Consider the following 19,672-nt stretch of genomic DNA (forward strand, 5'->3'; position numbering starts at 1 on the left):
TTTTTTTTTTTTAAAATTAAAAATAAATAAATAAAAGTAGGGGAGCTATGAAGGAATCAAACATTGCAGGTAGAACATATCCGGCCCACCATATCCACGGATGAAGAACCCACGGTTACGGAGGCCCGACTGTACAGCGCCATTTTGAGCATCTACAGATTTCGGTATCTGCAGGGGTCCTGGAACGAATCCCCTGCAGATTCCAAGGGATGGCTGTACTACCAGAGAAATAGAAGCCATAGAATATAAGCAGAAATTAATGAGAATTGTGTCTGGGGTTTTCTTAAATAACACTGCAAACCAGGGGTTCTTAACCAGGGGATGATGGATGAGCCGCGGGATCCCTGCACTCCCTGTAATCGTGTGCAAAGTGACCTGAGAGTTTTCAGCACCTTTTCAAGGAACCTATGGTTTTCCCCCCAGAGGCTAATAAATTACATTCTCTCTTAAACGCGCTGTGCATACATCAGTCACTTGGTGCGTGGTTTTAAATAGAGGTTTCTTTTATAGAACTGGCGGATTCACATCTGGGCCTTGTGTTTTCATCTCTCAGTCAACCGTGCCTGGAACAGAGCAAAAGTGGCCAAACCCCTGCACAGCCCAGCTCCTTGGGGGCAGTTCCCTGGGCCCCTACTGCCCCTGAGCCGGAGCGGTGGAGGTGGCAGGAGGGCTGTGCCAGAGAGAAGCACCGTGGGGAAGTGGGGACAAAGGCACAGGGGAGGTCTGGGGAGGCCCGTGAGGCTCCCTGGGCTCTGAGAGAGTGACAGGACGCGGTATGGTTGAGGCTGTCATCCTCTGGCAGACTCAGTGCCTTTCGGCGGCAAATGTCCAACAGAAACCACAGTTTTGAATAGTCTGAGGCTCAAAACCCAGAGAACTCCCTAGAAAACACTTTTCTGTTCCTCACAGGGTAGCATAACCCCCAGTGTGACAACCACCCCTTGCAGTGAATTCCTCCAAGAAGTCCAGCCCCTCACAAGCTCCCCAGAACTGGCAGGTTAAGTGTGGGTTGTTTTCACATACTTATGAGGGAAGGTCTCATCTTGGAACTGTCTCCAAGTCTGAAGCGAAGGCTTGAAGGCTCGCCCCGGGTCCTGATGCATAAAGGTTTTTTCTCCCCAGGCTAACAATTCCACAGGCTAGTGTGGGAAACCTGGGATTGGGCCTTGGCCCTGGGAAGCGAGATGGGAGGAGAGGATAGAAGCAGAGTCCGGGTGCTGCTCTGTAGCTGGGGCTCTGCACGCTGCTCTCCACCAGTCTTCCTGCAGAGAGGACAGGTCATTCCCCACTTTCTCACGGGAGGGCACAGACTGACAGACAAACACTCGGGTGTCCTAGGACTCTCGTCTTCTCCCCACCCCACCACAAGGGTTTTCCAAGGTGGAAACCCTTGGTGGAAACTGCCCGTTCCTAGACCGAGCTGCAAGGCTGGAGGCTGGGGTAGGGGGGACAAGATGGAATCGAGAGAAAGGGCTGTCCTAGGCCAGAGTCTGATGAAGGCTTGAGGCTGGTGTGCGTGTCTGGGCTCTCACCTCAGGAGGACCTGTTCCGTCCTCTCCACCTCCCCTCCTCCAAGCCCCGTTTCACATTCTTCCTCCTTTGGAACCCTCCCCCTGACCCCCCCCCATACCTTCCTCTCAAACCTCCTGTGGCATACAGGGTTCGGACATCTCCCTATCTCTGTCTCTGTGTCACGATACAGAGATGGCGGCACCCCAAGCTCCTCCCACCAGAACCCCGCCTCTGAGGATCATCTAGAACCCTTGGTCCTGTCTACCCAGGCACACTGTCAATGCAGTGGGAAGTGCAGGGCAAAGTGCTGGGTGGCAAGTCTGGGGCTGTGTCCTCACCTTCCTTTACTGCCCAGCTCCTTGCAGCATTTCGTCCCCACCCCAGCCCCAGTCTGGTGGCTTGCTTTTCCCCCTGTCAGGGAGGAAATGGGGACTTCTTGTCAGGTTTGGGCAATGTGGCCATCCCTGCCCAGGAACCTAGGGATGGGCTTGCAGTGGAGACTTTCAGAAGCACACACCGGTCGAGAGAGATTTTTCTAGAGGGTCCAGGTAGCAGACAGATTCCACGGAGGGAAGGATCAAAGCTGCTTCCAGTGGGCCAGCCCTAGGCCCCAGAGGCACGGCTGGCCAGATTCCATGAACCACAGACCACCACGGATAAGGCTTTTTTTTTTTTTTTAAACTGTGCTTTATTTAGGGCTAAGCTGGAGAAAGCGTCATCCAATAGTTACAGAAGGTTACAAGGAGTTTTAGGGAGTTGAGTGTGAAAAGAGCAGTTGTACTGAACTGCAGCTGTTTTGTTTTTTTCGTTTTTTTTTTTTTTTACAACATCTGGACATCCTAAAAGGAGCCAAGAAAAAGAAAAAGAAAATTTTAAAAATAATAATTACCCAACAAAATAGAAAGAAAGGAAAGGCAGAAGGCCTGAGAGGAACCAGACAGATGTCCTTCTAAAGCAAAAAAGAAAAAAACGTGGTAGGTCCGAAGGCCCCCCAGCCTCCAGATGAACAGGACGTCAGTGAGGAGGGCGTCAAGGCGGAAAGCCAGACCAAGTCCTCCCAATGGTGCAAATAAATTATAATAAATATGTTATACTTTAAAATATATGTGTTCTTAAATAATTCAGTGTTTTTTTCTGATTCTGAGTTTTTTTAAGCAATGTCTTTTTTAACTGCTCTAAAGTCATTTACCAAAGATAAATATCGTGCTTTCATTAAATAGTTTTCCTTGTTTTTTTCTCTATCATTACAATTAAAAGTCCTACAAAATATGCAAATTTATTTACAGAAAAACAGAGCCGGCATCATTTAAACATCCCTGTTTTTCAAAATTCCTTGTAAACAGTTTCAGAAATTCTTCAAAGATTGTTTTTTTTTTTTCTCTCTCTTGTTTAAGGTTTTTGTGTGTGTGTGTGTTGTTTAGTTGTTTTAAGATGAAAGTTCCCAGGTCTCCCTTGCCCGGAAAGTCTCTGGAGCAAGCATGGAAGGCGAGTGAAGCGGAGGTGTCGAGGGCTTGCGGAGAGCAGGCGAGCGCGCGCAGCTCCCGGAGCGAAGCGAGGCGAGGGCGGCGGCGGCGGCGGCGGCGGGCCTTCCTGCCAGAGGCGCGGCCTCCACCGGAGGTGGGCAGCCAGGGGCCCACAGGTCTGGGCGGGTCCAGCCTGGCCCTCGGGGTCAACGGCGTCCAACAGCACTCGCGGGGAGAAGGGATCGATGCTCAGTCTAAACTCTACAAAAGTACAGTCCTACAACATCTGGGATTTTAGCAGTAACGCTAACTTCTATAGGTTTTTTTTTTTTTTTTGCTTTCCTCTAATTTTTCTTCTATTATATAGGTATTTTAAACTTCTCCTTTTTAAAATTCTGTACAACTATTATGATTTTAAGAGGGGGAAGAGTTAGAAGCATTTACAGACTTTTCAGAACAATTATCTTGCCTCGTCAGTCCCTTTGTTTCCCCTCCTTTTCTCACACTTCACAGTTAACGAGTTTTCATATTTTGTTACTTTCCCCGAATATCCACCAATTTGTTCATCTTAACAGCTCCGTCCAGACATATAATACAGAAAACCATAGGAAAGTGTCATAGACTTGAATGACAGTAATCAAAGCGCCTCTCAAAGTATCAAAGAACTATTATCTTGCTGTTTTAAAAGCATTGAAGCATTATTTTTCTTTTTTTTGTTTTTTTTTTTGTTTTTTTTGTTTTTTTTGTTTTTAATTACATTTTTCATAGAATCGCTCTAAGCTGTTTCAAGAACAGCCATGAGGCAGGAAGGAGGTTCTCCTCCGTTCCCCCTCTATTTGACCTAGAGCTACACATCTGCAATAAAAAGTTTGGTCCTTTGGTCCCTAAATAGCTAAAGGAATGACAGATAGAGATGATCAGTGGCGGCCTCCCAGCCGCCCCCCTGGGGACCAGGCCCCACCAGACACACCGCTTACCCCAGCCTGCCTCAGGCGCCCATGGGCTGGAAAAGCCCCAGGGATCGGGAAGCAGTGGCCCTTCCCGGTTCCCAGCCCTGCAGCCTCCCCACCTTGTCTCAAGTTATTTTGTTTTAAAGTTGCCTTTTTTTTTTCCTCGTTTTTCTTCATCTTCTTCTTCTTTATGTCATATACATTTTTCCCCCAAACACGTGCCCTCTGAACTCCATAGACGCTATACTTTCCTTGAAGAAATGTGACAGTCACAGAGAGTGTCTGGAGTCTTCAGCTTGATTGATATTGGCTGATATGTCAAAGGTGTCATCCAACAGTTCTCATTTATAAATATATAGAGAGAGAGGTTTGTTTTTTAATGTAGCCCATTCAGCATCCTGCCCTAAAATGAAGAAAATCAGGGCTGATTAAGCCAAGAGAGGAAACACAAAATGCATCCAAACACCAAAAGGAACCTGCCTCGGGGGTTAGGGCGGGAGCTCTGGGGGATAGCAGGAGAGGGGGAAGAGACTAGTATGAGAATTAGTCATGATCATGATACGTAAAAAAGAAATCGACTCTTCTATTCAGAGTAAGAAACCACTGGGAGGTCTAGTGGTGATGGTTGTAGCTGAGGTTTGGTTGTTGGGAGAGGGTTTTTGATTTGGGTTCCTTTAGAGTTCTGGATTGGGGGACGGCTAGATCTAAGGGAAGAATTTGGGACTGTGGGATATGAATTCATCATTAAACTGATCTCTAAGGGATCTAGCCCAGATACAATATGTATACAGAAGCCTAGCAAACAAGATAGCAAAAATCTAGCAGCCCAGCCCACTCCCCGCCAAGATCCGTGACATGAATTTTGCAGAATTCTTGCCCAGTTTCCAAGCCAACCACCTCTTTCCCAAGGTCACTATTTGCGAGGCTATGTATATATATGTATATCTGGATATATGTGTAGAATATATTCACCTGCACATATGTGGATATACATGGATATGTGTGTATGTATATGCATAGATACACACATACACACACACACACACACATAATATTTTTCTCATACATGCCAGGGAATTTAGAGGAAATTCAGCACTTCGAGGAAGTGGATGGGGAGAACCTAAAAGAAGTCAGAACGGATTTAATCATCAAAGTTAAATTAACTCAGACAATTCTTGATTTTTGTTTTGAATGGTGGCTTTTTGGTGTTTTGTTTTGCATTTCAAAGAAAAAAAATCATGATCCGACTAGAATCAGAAGGAAAATGCTTAATCATTGTGAATTAACAAATGAGACTCGTCTCCATTCTAGCAAGCAGCTTCCACTTATACATGGGGGTGACTGGTTACATCAAGAGAGTTAGAACTGCAAAGCCCCCAGTTGAGGGGACAACGTCATGCGTATATCAATCCATGCTGGCAGGTTTTTCACACTGTTGATTCAACAAACAGCAAACCGTACACAGCAATCTAAACAATTACAACACCAAATAAAATAATAATAAAATTAAAAAACACTTGTCAAGGACCCTTTTTCAGTTGTAAACAAAAAAGTGCATTTTGCTTTTGTTAGTACTGTTTTTTCCAAACCGACCAAAAAGCCCTCCCAACTCCCAGGCCCCCACCTCCCTCCCCACATTTAATTTAGCAGAAGTGGCTACAATACAAACCTTACAATTGCTACCGGGCTCTCTCTCAGAGGCCCCGGGCTTTGAACTCTAGTTTTTTGGTTTAGAATTTTTTTTTTTTTTTATCATTCTGTTACTGTAGAGATTTTGTTTTTGTTTTTTTCTTTTTGTTTTTCCTTTTGAAGTGAGATTTAAAATAGCCTAACTGGAAAAAGACCAGACCTAGGAAAATGTCAATTGAAAAAGGCCCCCAAATTTCTAGAAAAAAATAAAATCACAATATTTTCAAGTGCAAGTAAATCAACCACGCATAGATACTTTTAAGATGTTTTCCTCATTTTTAAGAAAAAAAAAATAATGGTTTGCACAGTTAAATGATCCCATGTCTGATAATTCGGGAATTCATCTTTATTTTTACTATTTTTTTGTTCTTTTGTTTTTTTTCTCTATGTGACATCTAGAGAAGCATAAAAAACGCTGAACAAGAAAAACCAAACAACAGAAAGTAAAACCACTGCAAGCACCAAGAACGAAACGAAAATGAGCACAGCAAAAAAGATTGTGGCAGCACAAAAGTCAAGAAAATGCACGTGTGATCATGACTGGCCAATCATCAACTGATACAACATCCAAGAAAAACGCTCCAATCACAGCACCTCCACGAAACTTGACGGCAATTGTCATGCAACCGATTCTTAGCCTTGTTACATGACGCCATCATGTCACACTGTGAACTTTGAGTTGATTTGAACTTACGGATGGGGGACTGTTTTCTCCACTCTCATGTGATTACGTGAACTTTATTCCTAGCTCAGCGCGAGACTGTGGTGGATTTGACTGGCCCTGGTTGGGTTGTTGGAATTTGATTGAATGACAAAAGAAGAAAAGATTTATATATATATTTATATATGTAGAGAGAGAGAGAAAGAGAGAGAGGACAAGAGAGTGTGGGCAACGGGGGAGGAGGGGGGCGGGTTGGGTCGGGGAGTGTGGGGGGTGGGACAGGGAGAGTCGGGTTGAGGGTGAAGAAGGGCAAGGAAGAAGTTAAAACAAAATTAAAAGGAAAAATATTTATACAGCACCAGACCACAGCATCGATCTAAAAGCTCTAATGAGAGAACAGCAGTCAAATCATAAGAGAACGGAAAAAAACTCAAAGGATGGAGGAAGCCGGCAGACAAACAACATGGGCACGTCAACACACACACACTCACGCACACGCACACGCACACACGGTTGTTTGTGCAGACACATGATACACCGTGAACAGTAGCAGAACCTCACACAGGGCCACTAAGGGCATCCATCATGCGCTGGGAAGAGGAGGGAGGGTGTAGGCAGTTTGGTGAGGGGGCCAGAAAAAAATAAAACAGCCCCTCAAACCACCTTGGCCGGCAAGCAGGTCAGGGAGCACGCTCTCTGCCTCCAACCACCCTTGATTCTTTCTCTCTCCCCCGCCAGGTGCCGAGCTCTCCTCGCCTCCCCAGCCTTCCATGGCTTCAGCTTGTGGACCAGCAGGGGGAGCCTGACAGGATGGCCCCGATTTGCCGGGTGGGTCAGAGGCTGATTAAGGCGACTGCTGTATCCGTGGGGTCCATCCACGAAACACCCTGCTGCCCAGTACAGTCCACGCAGGCAGCAACTCAGCCCTCCCGCCCTGTCCCGTCCCGCCGTGGCCGCCATCCCCAGAGAAGGGCGTCTCCACTGAAAGAGCCCCCACTGCATGAGGTCGTGAGCCTCTCCCCGTCCACTCTGCCTCAACCCTTTCCTCAGAGCCTTCAGAAAATGAACACTTGTAGTTCTGAGATTTAGAGTAAATCACATCAACGTTCTCAGAATTCTACAGACACATCCTGGCACAACTGATTTTATTTCATGATCGCCTTACTCTCTCTGCTTTGCTCTCAAGGTGGCCCACGTGGCCAAAGCAAGGCTGCTTCCTGGCACGTGAAGCCTTTAGACGGCTCTGCAGCTCTGACCCAGGAAATGGCCACGTGGAAGACTAGGGTGCCCTGCAGGGCTGGTCATACGGAACAGGAGACTCCACTGGAGAGGGGCGGGCTTTGGCCCTGTTTCCCCAGTCTCTCTGCTGCTGGAACTTGGGCTCTGCTGCCCTCCCCCACTCCACCTCCCCCTTCTCCATTCCTTCATACTCTACACCCCTCCACGTACAGCTTTCTGGACTGACCCATCTCACAAGCCCCGACCTGCCTTCTTCACTAATGGAGCCCTAAGTGGTGGAGGCTGAGCTCTCTTCTCTGTCAAGCATCATCCAATTATTCCGTTTTGAGTTGTCTTGAGCACGCTTCACCATTTGGGGTCCTTTGCCCCCACCCAGGGCACTGGGGGCCCCCAGCCCTACGCCCTCCTCACGGCTACCCCTGAGCTCACTTCCCAGGCCCTGCTCCCCTGCAGCCCCCGGGTCTGTGCACCAGGCTTGCAGAGTCTGCAGGGGTTTCCGATGCACCGGGCTTCTACACGCAGCGGCTTCCACTCTCAGCTTTGTGTTTTCCTACAGGGAGTGTGGAAGGGAAGCCTGAGATCATGACATGTCACTGTGGATAAGATGCAAAATAGCTGAGAGGTGACTGTTTTAAGCCTGACCCCGGCCTCCAGCTCTGCCTTCTCAGAAGAGCCCCCCCGCCCCTCTTCCTCCGCAGAGCCCTGCCCTGCCTGCCCGTCCTGCTCTTCCCACAGCAGATCTCCCTCACCAAGACCAGGGCCCACCAAGGCCCGTCTGCATCTCCAGCCCCTCCAGAAAGAACGCCCTTAGACCCACCACCCAGGAGAGCCAACTGGCGGGCCCTTGGGGTGGGAGAAGAGGCCTAAGAACTGAGGAGGGGGGAATTCCCCGGCGGTCCGGTGATTAGGACTGTGCCCTCACTGCCGAGGGCCCGGGTTCAATCCCTGGTGGGGGAACTAAGATCCCGAAAGCCTCACGGCGCGGAGGGCAGCGCCATCAGGTGTCAGCCACGGCGACCCAGGGACACCTGCACCCAGTCCTGGGACGCCCACTCCTCCCCACTCCACTGTGCTCCTTTGCCGGCTGCCAGCTTTCCTCCAGCCACCCTTCAGTGCCTGGCACTGCCCAGTGCTGGGGATTCAAGCCTGAATATCACACAGCCCCGCCCCAAATCTCCATGTAGGGAACCTTCTCGTACCCACTCATCTCTCACACACGCTTGGCCCCCAGCACACAAACACTCTCTTAAACTCGCTCAGCCGCTAAGGAGGCTCCCTGGGGTTCTACCTATGCACTGCTGACCACTTTCTTTATTAGGGAGCAGTGGCACCTCTGCCTGCACAGTGACCCCTGCCTGGCCACCCTCTGGAAGAGCCTCTCCGAGCACAGCCCTAGAGGTGGCAGCAGAGTCACCGACCGGCGTAGGGGAGCTTGAATCAGGACTGGGAAGCCCCACCTCATGACCTGGGTGAGGAAATTATGGTCAAGCTGAGCCAGTTCAGATGCCAGGTCCTAAACACAGCTGGCCCCTAGCCAGAGAAGGCCCAGGCCCAAAGCCACAGCCCAGCACTGGGCAGGTCTGACCCGAAACACCCGTGCCTGCAAAGCTCAGAGCAGACGCTGTGCAAAAGCACACTCAGAACCAAAGCCCAGGGGCCAGAAGAAACGGGGCTCCCAGGGAGTCAGACACGCCACTCAGAGGGTTCTCCCTCCAAAGAGCCGGATGCCTGCGCGCCCGCCCTCAGCTTGGGCCCAGAGGTGGAACAAGGGACTTGGGTGTCTGCCTGGACCCGGCCACGTTCGTGTTTCTGCCCACTTTCCCTGCCTTTGTTTCCTTCCTCTTAGTTTCCCCGTAAGGATTTCTGGGAGAAACTCCCATCTCAGTGCAAGATGAGGGGCAGGAAGCCCGGAACCCACACTCCCATCCATCAGGGTGCGCAGACCCCACCCTACCCAGGCCTCATTTTATGGAACCAAAGCCCAGCCACACTCCCCCTCCCCACGGCTGCACTGCCAGGGGCCCTCTCCTTCCCCAGAACCCCCTCACTCCAGTTCTGACCTGGCCACCTATTTGCCTTCTGTCTTTACCACTGGCCATGAGACCACCCTCCCGGTGCCTCTTCACACCTAACTATGGCCCCTGAGCCCCTGCTTAGGCCAGCCCCGCCCTTCCGAGCAACTAGGACCCATCATCTGTAAACAACCTTTGCAATCATGCAGTTTTTAAGTTGCTTTTGCGTGCTGTTTCCTCCCTCTCTTACTGGCAGCAGCCACTGCCCACGGCACTCCCTGAGCCTGGCCCTATGGCACCTGCCTTCTGTTACACCCTCTAACAGTCTTGGGTTGGGAACCTGAATGCACCATTTGTTAAAATCCTGTGAATGGAGCTGAAAGGTCAACTTTACTGTAGGAGCTACGTGAGCTCACAGTTTTTTAGAAGACTGCCTAGTGGAGGGCTAGTCAGATGGCTGACCCCAGAGAAGTGAGATGTCCTGATGTGTCCCCTCTGATATTCAGGACACTCTGGGGTAGGAGGGGTGAGGTGAAGATAGCAGAGTGGGGTTTATCCATCTCCTTACTTGAAGGGGTTAAGAGCTCAGCCTCTGGAAGTAACCACTCCCCCTTCAAATCATGACTCTACTGCTCAGTAGCTGATTAGCAAGTGACTTAATCTGTCTGTGCTCCATCTATAAAATGGGAATAATGACACTCCCTACCTTATAGGCAGCTACAAGTATACAGTTATGTCTTAGAGTTGTCACCTACAAGAACTGTCTCTTGCATGGTAAGCGCAGTGTGAAAGTCTGTGGTTCTCATCTTTCTGGCCTTTGTATTCCCTGGTGGTTCTCATCTCTCTGGCCTTTGTACTCCCTGGTGGAAGAACCACTCTGTTTTTTTAGCCACTCCTCTCCAGTCCCCACCCCAATCATGACCGCTAACTGGTTCTACCCTGAGGGCCACTTCTTACCTTCTGCCTCAAACCACAAGTCTGCCGTCCTCCCCCCTTCATCTGGGAATTTCTCTGACCTAGATGTTCTCTCCTTTCTTGGGGTTTTAGTTGCATCAAGGTCTAGGAGGCTAAGACAAGCTGTTTTGGGGGGAGCCACAAAACACACCCACAGGGGCCCCTCAGAATCTCAGGGCCTGACACTGGAGCATGCCGCCTCCTTAAAAGTCCTCTGATGGCTCCAATGCCTGGGTTTCATCACTGAAGAAATGGAAGCCCAAGAGGGAAAGCACCTTGACCCAGGTCATGCCTTCGTGGCAGAGCTAAGGCTGTTTAAGAAAAAGTGCTCCACGTCACGAAAGGGCTGCTTTCACTGCACCGTCCCTCCCCTCCTATGGAAATGTGCCCATTGGCTGGCTGCCACCCTGTCGGCGTGAGCACAGAGCTGGAAGCTCCACGCGGGCAGCACGGTGACCATGCGTCTCGGCATCCCGGCCCTGAGCCAGCATCTGGCACAGGAAAGTGCCCACGCTCTGAATGAACACGTGCGTGTGCATTTCACACAGACCAAAGGCGGACAGGGGCAGGAACTGAGGAAGCGTGAGAGGTGGACTCTGCTTTTCTAGCTTTGCGGCGAGTAGAGGCTCAAGCACCCTCTTCGAGAGAAGGTGAGTGTGGCTGCTCCTGGGTGGATGAAGGGGGCCCTGCTGGCAGCGGTGGGACTTGAGAGGAGACTGGGAAGCTGGAGACCTCCCTCCCAAACTCCAGACTCCGACCCTCCACTCGGATGTGTAACTGTCACGTGCCTCACCTTTCTCCCAGCCCCTCTCCAGCTCAGACCACGACAACTCTGCTCTTCCAGTTACTCGGGCCAAAAGCCAAGCGGCATCCTTGATGTCTCTTTCTCTCACATCCCCTCTAATTCCTTACAAACAGCACCAACTCCCTCACACCACATCGACTGCTATCGCCCTGGACTGAGCGGTCCCGGCGCTAGACCTCTGCTTTGGGCCCTACGATCTATCAACATGGCAGCCAGCGAGCCTCCTGAAATGCAAGTTAATCGCATCACTCTTCTGTGCAGAGCTCTCCAATGGCTCCCCCGCAGCCCCCCATCTCTGAGGAGAGGCCAAAGTCCATGCAACGGCTTGTAGGTCCTACACGAGGTGGCCCTCCTCACCTCTGGGATCTCCTTTGCCACTACACCCCACCGTGCTCGCTCTCCTCCAGTCACCTTGGCCTCCTCCTGGTCCTTGAACACACCGCATTGCCCACACCTTGGAGCCTGTGCACTGGCTGTTCCCTCGGCGCGAGGACGGAGGGAACAGCCAAACCCTGGCATGGCTCCCTGCCTCCCCTTCTTCAGATCTTTGCTCATTTGTCACTTCCTCAACAAGGCCTACCCTGACTACCTGACTTAACTGTAACCAACAATTTTGACACACTATACAATTTACTCTTTGATCCTGTCCTTGTTTGTTGTCTGCCTCCTCTGCTAAGGACAAGGATCCTGACAAGGATCCTTACTCATGCTGAGTACCTAACAGTACCTGGCACACAGTACTGCTGAAGCAGCGGAGGCCTGGGCAGCCTGGCCCTGGACTGTGAACGAGCTGGGACGGGTGGAGCGCACCTCAATGGGAGAAACCAGGCTGGGGGTGGACTTTTGACGGCCAGGCACATCTCCTCCCTCCCCCCTTCCCCAGAAAGCTGCTTCACTCAGGGGAGCACGTGGCCTGGAAGAGGAATGGCCGACTCTGTGCCTTCAGCTGTAAGGCAGGACCCAGACAGAGAAGGGAAAGGTGACACCTGCGCACTCATCATGGCCTCTGTAAAGAGGGCGGGGTAAGTGGCCCCCGTCCCGTACCATCACCCTCCTCAGCGTCTGTCCCATCCTCTTTTGCTTTTTGGTAAAGTTCCCTTTGAAAAGTCCTGTCCCTCCTCTCCAGACTGAGCTGCGGGGAACTGAAGGGGTGAAGGGGTCAAGTGTCTAAAAGCCACCAGCCCTTCAGGCAAGAGAGCTGGGGAGGGGGAGAGCCAGGGAGTCTGGGAGAAGGCCCCAGCACAGGCCTACAGCTCCCCACAGGGCCTACTCCTCCCCCAAACTCTCCCAGCCCTGAGCTTGCCATCTGCTCACCCCAGGGTTTTCTGGCAAACAAAATTGCCGGTGTAGACCTTCTCACACCGGTTCCCTCACTCCTGCTCCTCTTGGCTCTGCGGCAGGGGGATGGTCATACCCATTTCTGACGGGGTGACCACAGCTCTGCGCCTGCCCTCTAGGCACCTGGCGAGGAGCAGGTCGAGCCGGGCGCAGCGGGTCCAAGGCACAGCGAGGCTCCATCCGGCCCACAGAGGCCAGGGGAGGCGGCGGGTCCGTCCGGTATCAACCTCCCCAGCCCCCCGTCCCCGCGCCCCGGCCGACCCCGGTTACCTGTGCGAGTCCTGGTCTCCCCCGGGGGACGCTCCCGCCTGCACTCAGTACGGGCGATTGGCGTCTTTGGGCCGCTTCAGCTGCACCTTGAGCCTCTTCATGCCGATCTGGAAGCCGTTCATGGCCTGGATGGCGGTCTGCGCGCTGGCCGGGTTGTCGAAGCTCACGAAGCCTGGCGAGACACGAGGGACGAGGGCCTGGGTTTCCACGGGGCCGCCCCGGCCGGGAGGGGGCGGGGGCGGAGAAGGTCCAGGGGGGCCGAGGGCGGGGCGGGCGGCGGTGTCTCCCCGCTCCCGCCGCACCTCCGGGCGGGGGCGGGGCTCAAGGCTCCTCCCCTTGGGGGCCCCGCCCCCGTCCCGGCCTCGTGCCCCCCAAATCCCGCGTGCTTGCGGCCCCTCCCGGGGCGGGCGCTGCCGAGGTTCCCGGCTCCCCGACCCCGGCGGCCCCGGGTCGGGCCGCCCCGGCTCCACCTCGGCTCTGGGCGGCGCCGCTGTCCCGCGTGCCCTCTCCCCCAGGCGGGGCGCCCGCGGCGCGGCGGGGCTCGGAGAGGCGCCCGCCCCCCACCCGCGCCGGCCCCGGCACCTCAGCCCCCGCCTGCGGTGGGAGAGGGCGGACACACCTGCGGGTGGAGGAGTTTATTGGACACTGTCCTCCCTGACAGGAGGGGGCCTGGCAGCGGGAGGGCACGGGGTGCCGGCCTGGGGAGAGAGAGGAGTGCGAGGGGAGGGAGGGGAGGCGCCACGGAGCGAACTTCGCCGCCGCCGATTCCGGCCGCCCCCCTCGCGAGCGCCGCCCGGCCGCGGGGCAGGGCAGAGGCAGGGTCCCCGCCGCCCCTCCTCCCGCTCCGTCCCTGCCGAGGCTGCCCCCAGCCAGGCTCCGGGTGGCCACCGGGGCCAGTCCACACCGGCTCACATTAACCCGCCATCTCGCTCCCAGGGGCCGTCTGCACCATCCTTTTTAGTAAAACTCCACCCTGGGAGCAGGGGCTCTTGCCCCGGACTAAGCACGCGCCCATTGATGTGTCCCCCGTGAACCCCTCTAACACTAATAATGGTATAACAATAATAGTACAAATTGACCCTATTAGCGAAAGTTAGCTGAGCGCCTTCTCCGTGTACTACAGGCTGCAGAAGTGCTTTTCACGTGTTCACTCCTCCCAATATCCCAGGACAGGATATAGAACCAGCCATGGCTCCCAGTCACCTTCTGAAACAAGCAGTTCCCAGGTGGGAATGGATTAGGTTCCCAAAGCTGATTTAGAAGTCACCTTTTGGAACTTCGAATGCATCTCCTTATAGACTACACTACGTCAGCATTTCCCAAAAATGGCCCTATAAGGTGCTCCCTGAGAAAGGGCCTTTGGTGGTCAAGCAAATTTACAGCCAGGCCCCTCTGGGACAGTTCATGGCACATTCACAAATAAAAACATCCCTCTACCACCCCAACTTCTCTCTTCTTTATGGCTTTGTTTAACCTAGTATTCCCTGGAATTTATTTGACTTTAGAGGCCTTTTCTCTTGTAAAATGGACTTAGACCCTGCAAAATATATGAAACTAAGCTTGGCGAAGTTCCCAGGCCATCCTGCAAATGCACTTCATTTGGGGTGCTTGTCTCCAAACGGCCATTAGATATATAAGGGATAGGTGTGCAGACTCCGTTGAAGTAGAAAGCTGCTTTCTTGGTTAATTGTCTGTGGTACCTTGGGCCTGCCTGTGACCCCTCCCTTACTCTCCCCGTGTGGTGGCCCTTTTACCTCCGCCCCAGACAATGCCTCCACCGGCCTCTTTTCTCTTTCTCTTTCCTGCATTTGTGTGCATTTTCTCTTGAGGCCATGTGTCATCAAAGATGGGGGAGGGGTGTGTGTACACACATGTGAGTGTACTCAAGAGTGGCAGCATGTGAGCTCGGATGAGATTGGTCAGAGATGGGCCCAGGGCAACATAACCAACATCTACGTATTATGTATTAATCTATGGGCGAAAACACATCGGAAAGATTTCTGATTATCCGTAGTTGGAAATCAATGTGAGTCATCTTTCCACCTCCCCCTCTCATGCCCTCCTGGCCCATCCCTTCCCCACCAACTTCTCTGACTGATGACTAAATCAAGCTGTCAGCAGAGCAGTTTTCAAATGTGTGAATGGTGCATCTGTTATACTGCTCTCGCCCAGATTAAAGAGGGTGGGCAAACTAAACGCCTCTCTTCCTCCTGGGACAAGATAGCCGAACTGTGGGTGACAGTTCCCCCCACAAAAGAACAAATACGAGCAAAGTGGGGAAGAGATGGGAGAAAGATTAAAACGGCTGGAGATGCTGTCTAGGGTGGAGGTGTAAAGGGAGAGAGAGGGTCCTGGAGGAAGGAAGAAGCCCAGCCTTTGGGTTGAGTTTCTGGAAGCCTGGGGGTTGGGAAGGATTCCGGGCTCAAGAAACTTTTCTTCCTGAACTAGTTTTGTTAACTGGCTAGCAGTCAGGGCAAGGAGCATCTCCCCTGCTGGCCCCCCCTCGGCAAGGCTCTAGGCACCATCTCCCACGTTCATGGTTTCCAGGGCTGTGTCCCTTCTCCCAGAGCCCCCTGCCCCATTCCTCCCACTCCCGAGAAGGTTCCTGCCTTCCAGACCGTGGGAGGCTGTGCAGGTAGGATGCCCTCCTGGTGGCCCTCCAGCCCATCTTCCAATGCAGAAACCATCTGTGCTGCACATATGTTCACGACGGCCTCTGAAAGATTCTGTTTATGCTTATAAAGAGCAAGCGGGGCCTTTAAGGAGTTCACTTTAACAGAGGACCACATGTGCAGAAAAATGGCCCTTCCTTTGGGGAATAAGGGGGACCCTAGCATCTCCTGAGGGTCCGCTCTGGCCAGGTCCCTCACATGGACCATCTCGTATGACCTTCACAACACTGCTGAGAGCTGACTGCTGAAATCCCCATTCCACAAATAAGGACACTGAGGCCCAGAGAGTAAACTTGCCCATGAGTGTGTGCTGAGGAGAGCTGCACAGGCTCGGCTGCCAGAGCAAGGGAGGGAACCCAAGAGGCTGAAGGAGGAGCCACTGGGCCAGCCAGCTTGGCGGGAGCCTGTCCTTTCTCAAGGCCAGTGGATGTTCAGCGCTAGATGTTTGTTCAGGAAGAGAGGAAAGAGCCAGAGTAGAGGTAGGTGGGGATGGACTCCCAGAAGCAGCAGGGCGAAAGCCTTTGCTGGAGAACTTGAATGAGCTAATGGCAAGGGTAGTCTGGGGCTGACTCCAGGGAGTCAAACGCACTCCAGCCCAGGGGCCCAGCATCTTCTGGGCTCTTCAGTTTTCTTCTGATTTATGGAACATCTGAGGCTTACTTGGAGAGCAAAGGCAGCTGATCTCCAGTTTGTCGTTTTTACATACATAATGTAATTCGTCAGAACAAACACCAAACAGTGGAGGGGTGCAACCTGGTCTTTTCCTTTTGCCTTGTTTTCCCATCCCCCAGAGAAATGAGCTGCTGGGGCAACTCTGTGCCACTGAAATGCCACAGATTGTCAGTGGCAGCTGCCAGAGGGGAAAGGACAATGTGCAAAGACTTTGGCTGCCTTGGGGAACATGCTTTCCACCCTGAAGCCCTTCCTGGTCCTGGAAAGCTGGTCTCCAAACTGGAATCTCCTTAACATGTGCTTCCTGGTGCTTCTGCATTTTTGTACCTTCTCCCCTTCCCCACTCCCAAGGGGGGACCCAGGTTCCCTGGCCAAAGCAGGATCCTATTCTGTCCTCACAGCCCCAGAATCTGGGGGTCAACCTGGAGATTCTGAGCTTCTGGCTGACTCAGCTCTGGGGACTGGACTCCTCAATCCTTGGGGAATCATGAGTGGGTCTGGCCCCAGAAAGAAGCTCCCATGGAGGCAGAAGAGGTGGGAGAAGGGCTAAGGAGGAGTGGAGAGGAGAGGTGTGGGGATGGGATGAGGTGGGTTTCCAGGAGGTTGGAAGCAAAGTGAAACTCAGGATGCCCAGTTGAATTGGAATTTCAGATAAACAATGAATTACTTTTTTTAGTATAAGTATATCCCCAATATTGCATGGGACATATTACACGTAATATTTGGGATATACGTATGCTAAAAATGTATCCATTGTTTATCCAAAATTCTGATTTAACCGGGCATCCTGTGTTTTATATGACAACCATACTCCTAGATCCTCCCAAACCTTCGTCTCCTATCTAACACCCTGCCCAGGAGAATTTACCAGAAGTATCTTCATCCTGTTACTCCCACCATCTTCCACTACCTACCACACCACATGAAGCACCTTCACCTGAATGGCTGAAACCCTCCCCAGCACAGGCCCGCCCTCACAGCTGGTCTCCCCTGAACCCTCCTTTCTCCCCAAAGCCTCCTGCTTCCTCATTCACTGACCTTTGACTCTTCTCATCCCAGCCCCCATGCCCTCATCCATTCTATTCCCCCTGCCTGGAATTTCCTCCCCTTCCTTTTTGTCTATTTGCATCCACCTGCCTTTCTCCTTCCTCCATTACTTGGTGCTGTTGAATAGATGTGATTTTCACCTAAGCTCAGACCTGAGGCTTCCTGAGGGCAGGAACCAGTTTCCTCTTCCTGATTCCTCAACAATTTGGCTCTGGTGGCCTGAGGGGCTGGGGAGGGGGAGGAGGGTTCATTGGATGGCAGGAGGGGAGCAAAGAGCAGGGTAGACAGAGAACGGGGGCGGGGGCAGGACAGAGAGATGGACAGAGGAGGCCACGGGGCCGGCGGGGTAGGGGCCTCGGCTGGGCGGACCTCCCACCCCAAGGATCCTGCTTGGCTTTTACCCCGGGGCCACTGTGACCCTGAGAGGAGAAGGGCGCTGGGAGAATGGGTGTCGCCAGGCTCCGCTCCCTGCCCTCCCACCCCTGCCCAAGGTGGGTCCCTTCCCCTTCTCAGTCGGTGGGAATGGAACTTTTTGCCTGGGAGGAGAGACTATCTCTTGGACTGGGACAGGGGGTAGCGGGGCTGGATGGGGCGGGGGGGTGGGTGGGCAGAGAAAGCCAAGAAGCCAAAAGAACAGAAGAGAGAAGAGGGGTGAGAGGTGGAGGCTGGAGGCTGGGCACAGGGAGCACTTGGGGGTGGGGGCCGATGTGAAGGAGCAGGTTAAAAGCAGTTGGACACCGGTAAATTGGTGCGAGCACCACCCTGTCCTAGGTGAAGTTGGTTTGTTATCTTTACCCACCAAAGCATTTACTTTGGTTAGTCGCCCGATCCACAAACACTTTCGAGGAGATGACATTACCGAAAGGGAGGAACATCTGCATCAGCTCAGCGTCCCCAAACTCCTGGGGCAGATGGTAGATGAACAGGTTACAGCCCTCGGGCCCTGCGGTGGGGGGGGCGGGGGAGGAGGGATGGCAGGGTGGGGGAAGAGAGAGACAGAGGAGAGGTGAGCGAGTTAGGCAGCGGCAGCAGGGAGGGGTGGGGGCGAGGTTAGGAGGGGGAGTCTCATTCAAGATCCAAAAATTGGCCACGGAAAAGGGGGCGCTGCTGAGCCCCGGGTCTGAACTCTGGTCTCTGCTCTGCCCTTGGGCAAGTCACTGAACCTCTCTGCGCCTCAGTGACCTTTTCTGCAAAATGGGTCCATAACAGGGTGCCTTGCAACTCTAGGGCTCCAGGGGTGGAGTCAACCAGTGAATGGGGTGAATGTGCCAAGGCCTGATCAGTCACGGAGGGGAGATGCTGAGAAGAGGCAGGGGTAGGGAGACCTGCCGGGCCCCTGCTCAGGGGACATCGGAGGGAACTGCCCTAGGGCAGCCGTGCCTGTGGTGCTGGGGCCTCTGGAAGCCTCACTTCAGCCCCCAGAGGCAGGACTCTGGGGCCTGGAATCCCCATCCTCCTCGTGGCCAGCAGCCCCTGCTTCCCATCTGGTCTCCAACGGCCCTACCCTCTGCTGCCCCGAACCTTAAAGTCAGTCCTGATCTTGGAGGTGGAAACCAAGATTGATCCCACCGCCTCCAGCAAGCTAGGTGAGCAGAAGGGGCTTCACTGCAAGGCTCCGTGATGGGATACCCACAAGCCAGGGTACCACGAGCCTTATGGTGTAAGTCTTCCCGTTTCATTACAGCAGTGACAGCCCTGCCACTTCTGTAGCATGAATTACATGCCAGGCTGCTCTACACACTTTACGTGAACGTTAATTCACTTAATCCTTACAGCAGCCCTGAGGCTGTTGTCATTCCCACTTCACAGAAGAGAAAACTGAGGCCAGAGAAGTTAAGTCACCTGCCAAGTCACATAGCTAGTAGGCAATGGAGCCAGGATATGAACCCAGACCCAGGCTGTCTGCCTCCATAGTCTGTGCCCTCCTCTCTCTCTACCTACCTATCATTCATCTCAGTGCCCCAGAAACCCTGAACCCCGCTGAGGTCTTTGGATTTCTGAAATTTGCAGATAGCTAAAGATTCACATGTTTCTTTTTAAATGACCAAAATGCTCAATTTTAACTCTTTGAATGGGAAATCTCTCCAAGCTCCTTCATTTTTTTCCTGCCATCTAAAATAGAGTATGCCACAGATAACTTAACCTTTTAAAGTGTGGACATTTCAATGTTTGTTTCCAGCCTATGGAGGACATGCAGAGGAAACAGCTGCACTTGCTAAGAGTTGGATAAGAACGAGGTTCTGATCAGAGGCTGGTAGAAACTAGGCAGGAGCTTAAAAGTGAAGACTGTAAGGCACCGACGTGGGCTGCTGTGTGGCTTTCACAGCCAGCACCCTGGTTCTCTGGGACGCATGAGGCTGCCAGATAACCTGGGTCTGGAGCAAATCA

The 19,672-nt window shown here is 52.8% G+C and overlaps 1 protein-coding gene across 50 annotated transcripts in view; it reads right to left on the reverse strand.

Annotated features, from left to right (window-relative positions):
- Positions 1-4,301: 4,301 nt before the first annotated feature.
- Positions 4,302-19,672, reverse strand: part of CELF4 (CUGBP Elav-like family member 4) — a gene marked incomplete at both ends in the record, with an annotated part of 299,138 nt that continues 283,767 nt past the window's right edge. For 15 of the 50 annotated variants that reach the window (XM_079717807.1, XM_079717796.1, XM_079717785.1 and 12 more), the window contains 2 exons: positions 12,938-13,065; positions 18,144-18,227. In XM_079717807.1, coding sequence (XP_079573933.1) covers positions 12,938-13,065; positions 18,144-18,227 — 212 coding nt within the window. Of the gene's footprint in view, positions 4,329-6,341; positions 6,396-12,893; positions 13,066-13,512; positions 13,592-18,083; positions 18,228-19,672 lie in introns of those variants that run through there. The other 35 variants (XM_079717783.1, XM_079717782.1, XM_079717781.1 and 32 more) reach the window with 7 other exon arrangements.

The sequence above is a fragment of the Hyperoodon ampullatus genome, assembly GCF_949752795.1.
Source record: "Hyperoodon ampullatus genome assembly, chromosome: 13".
Classification (NCBI taxonomy): Eukaryota; Metazoa; Chordata; class Mammalia; order Artiodactyla; family Ziphiidae; genus Hyperoodon; species Hyperoodon ampullatus.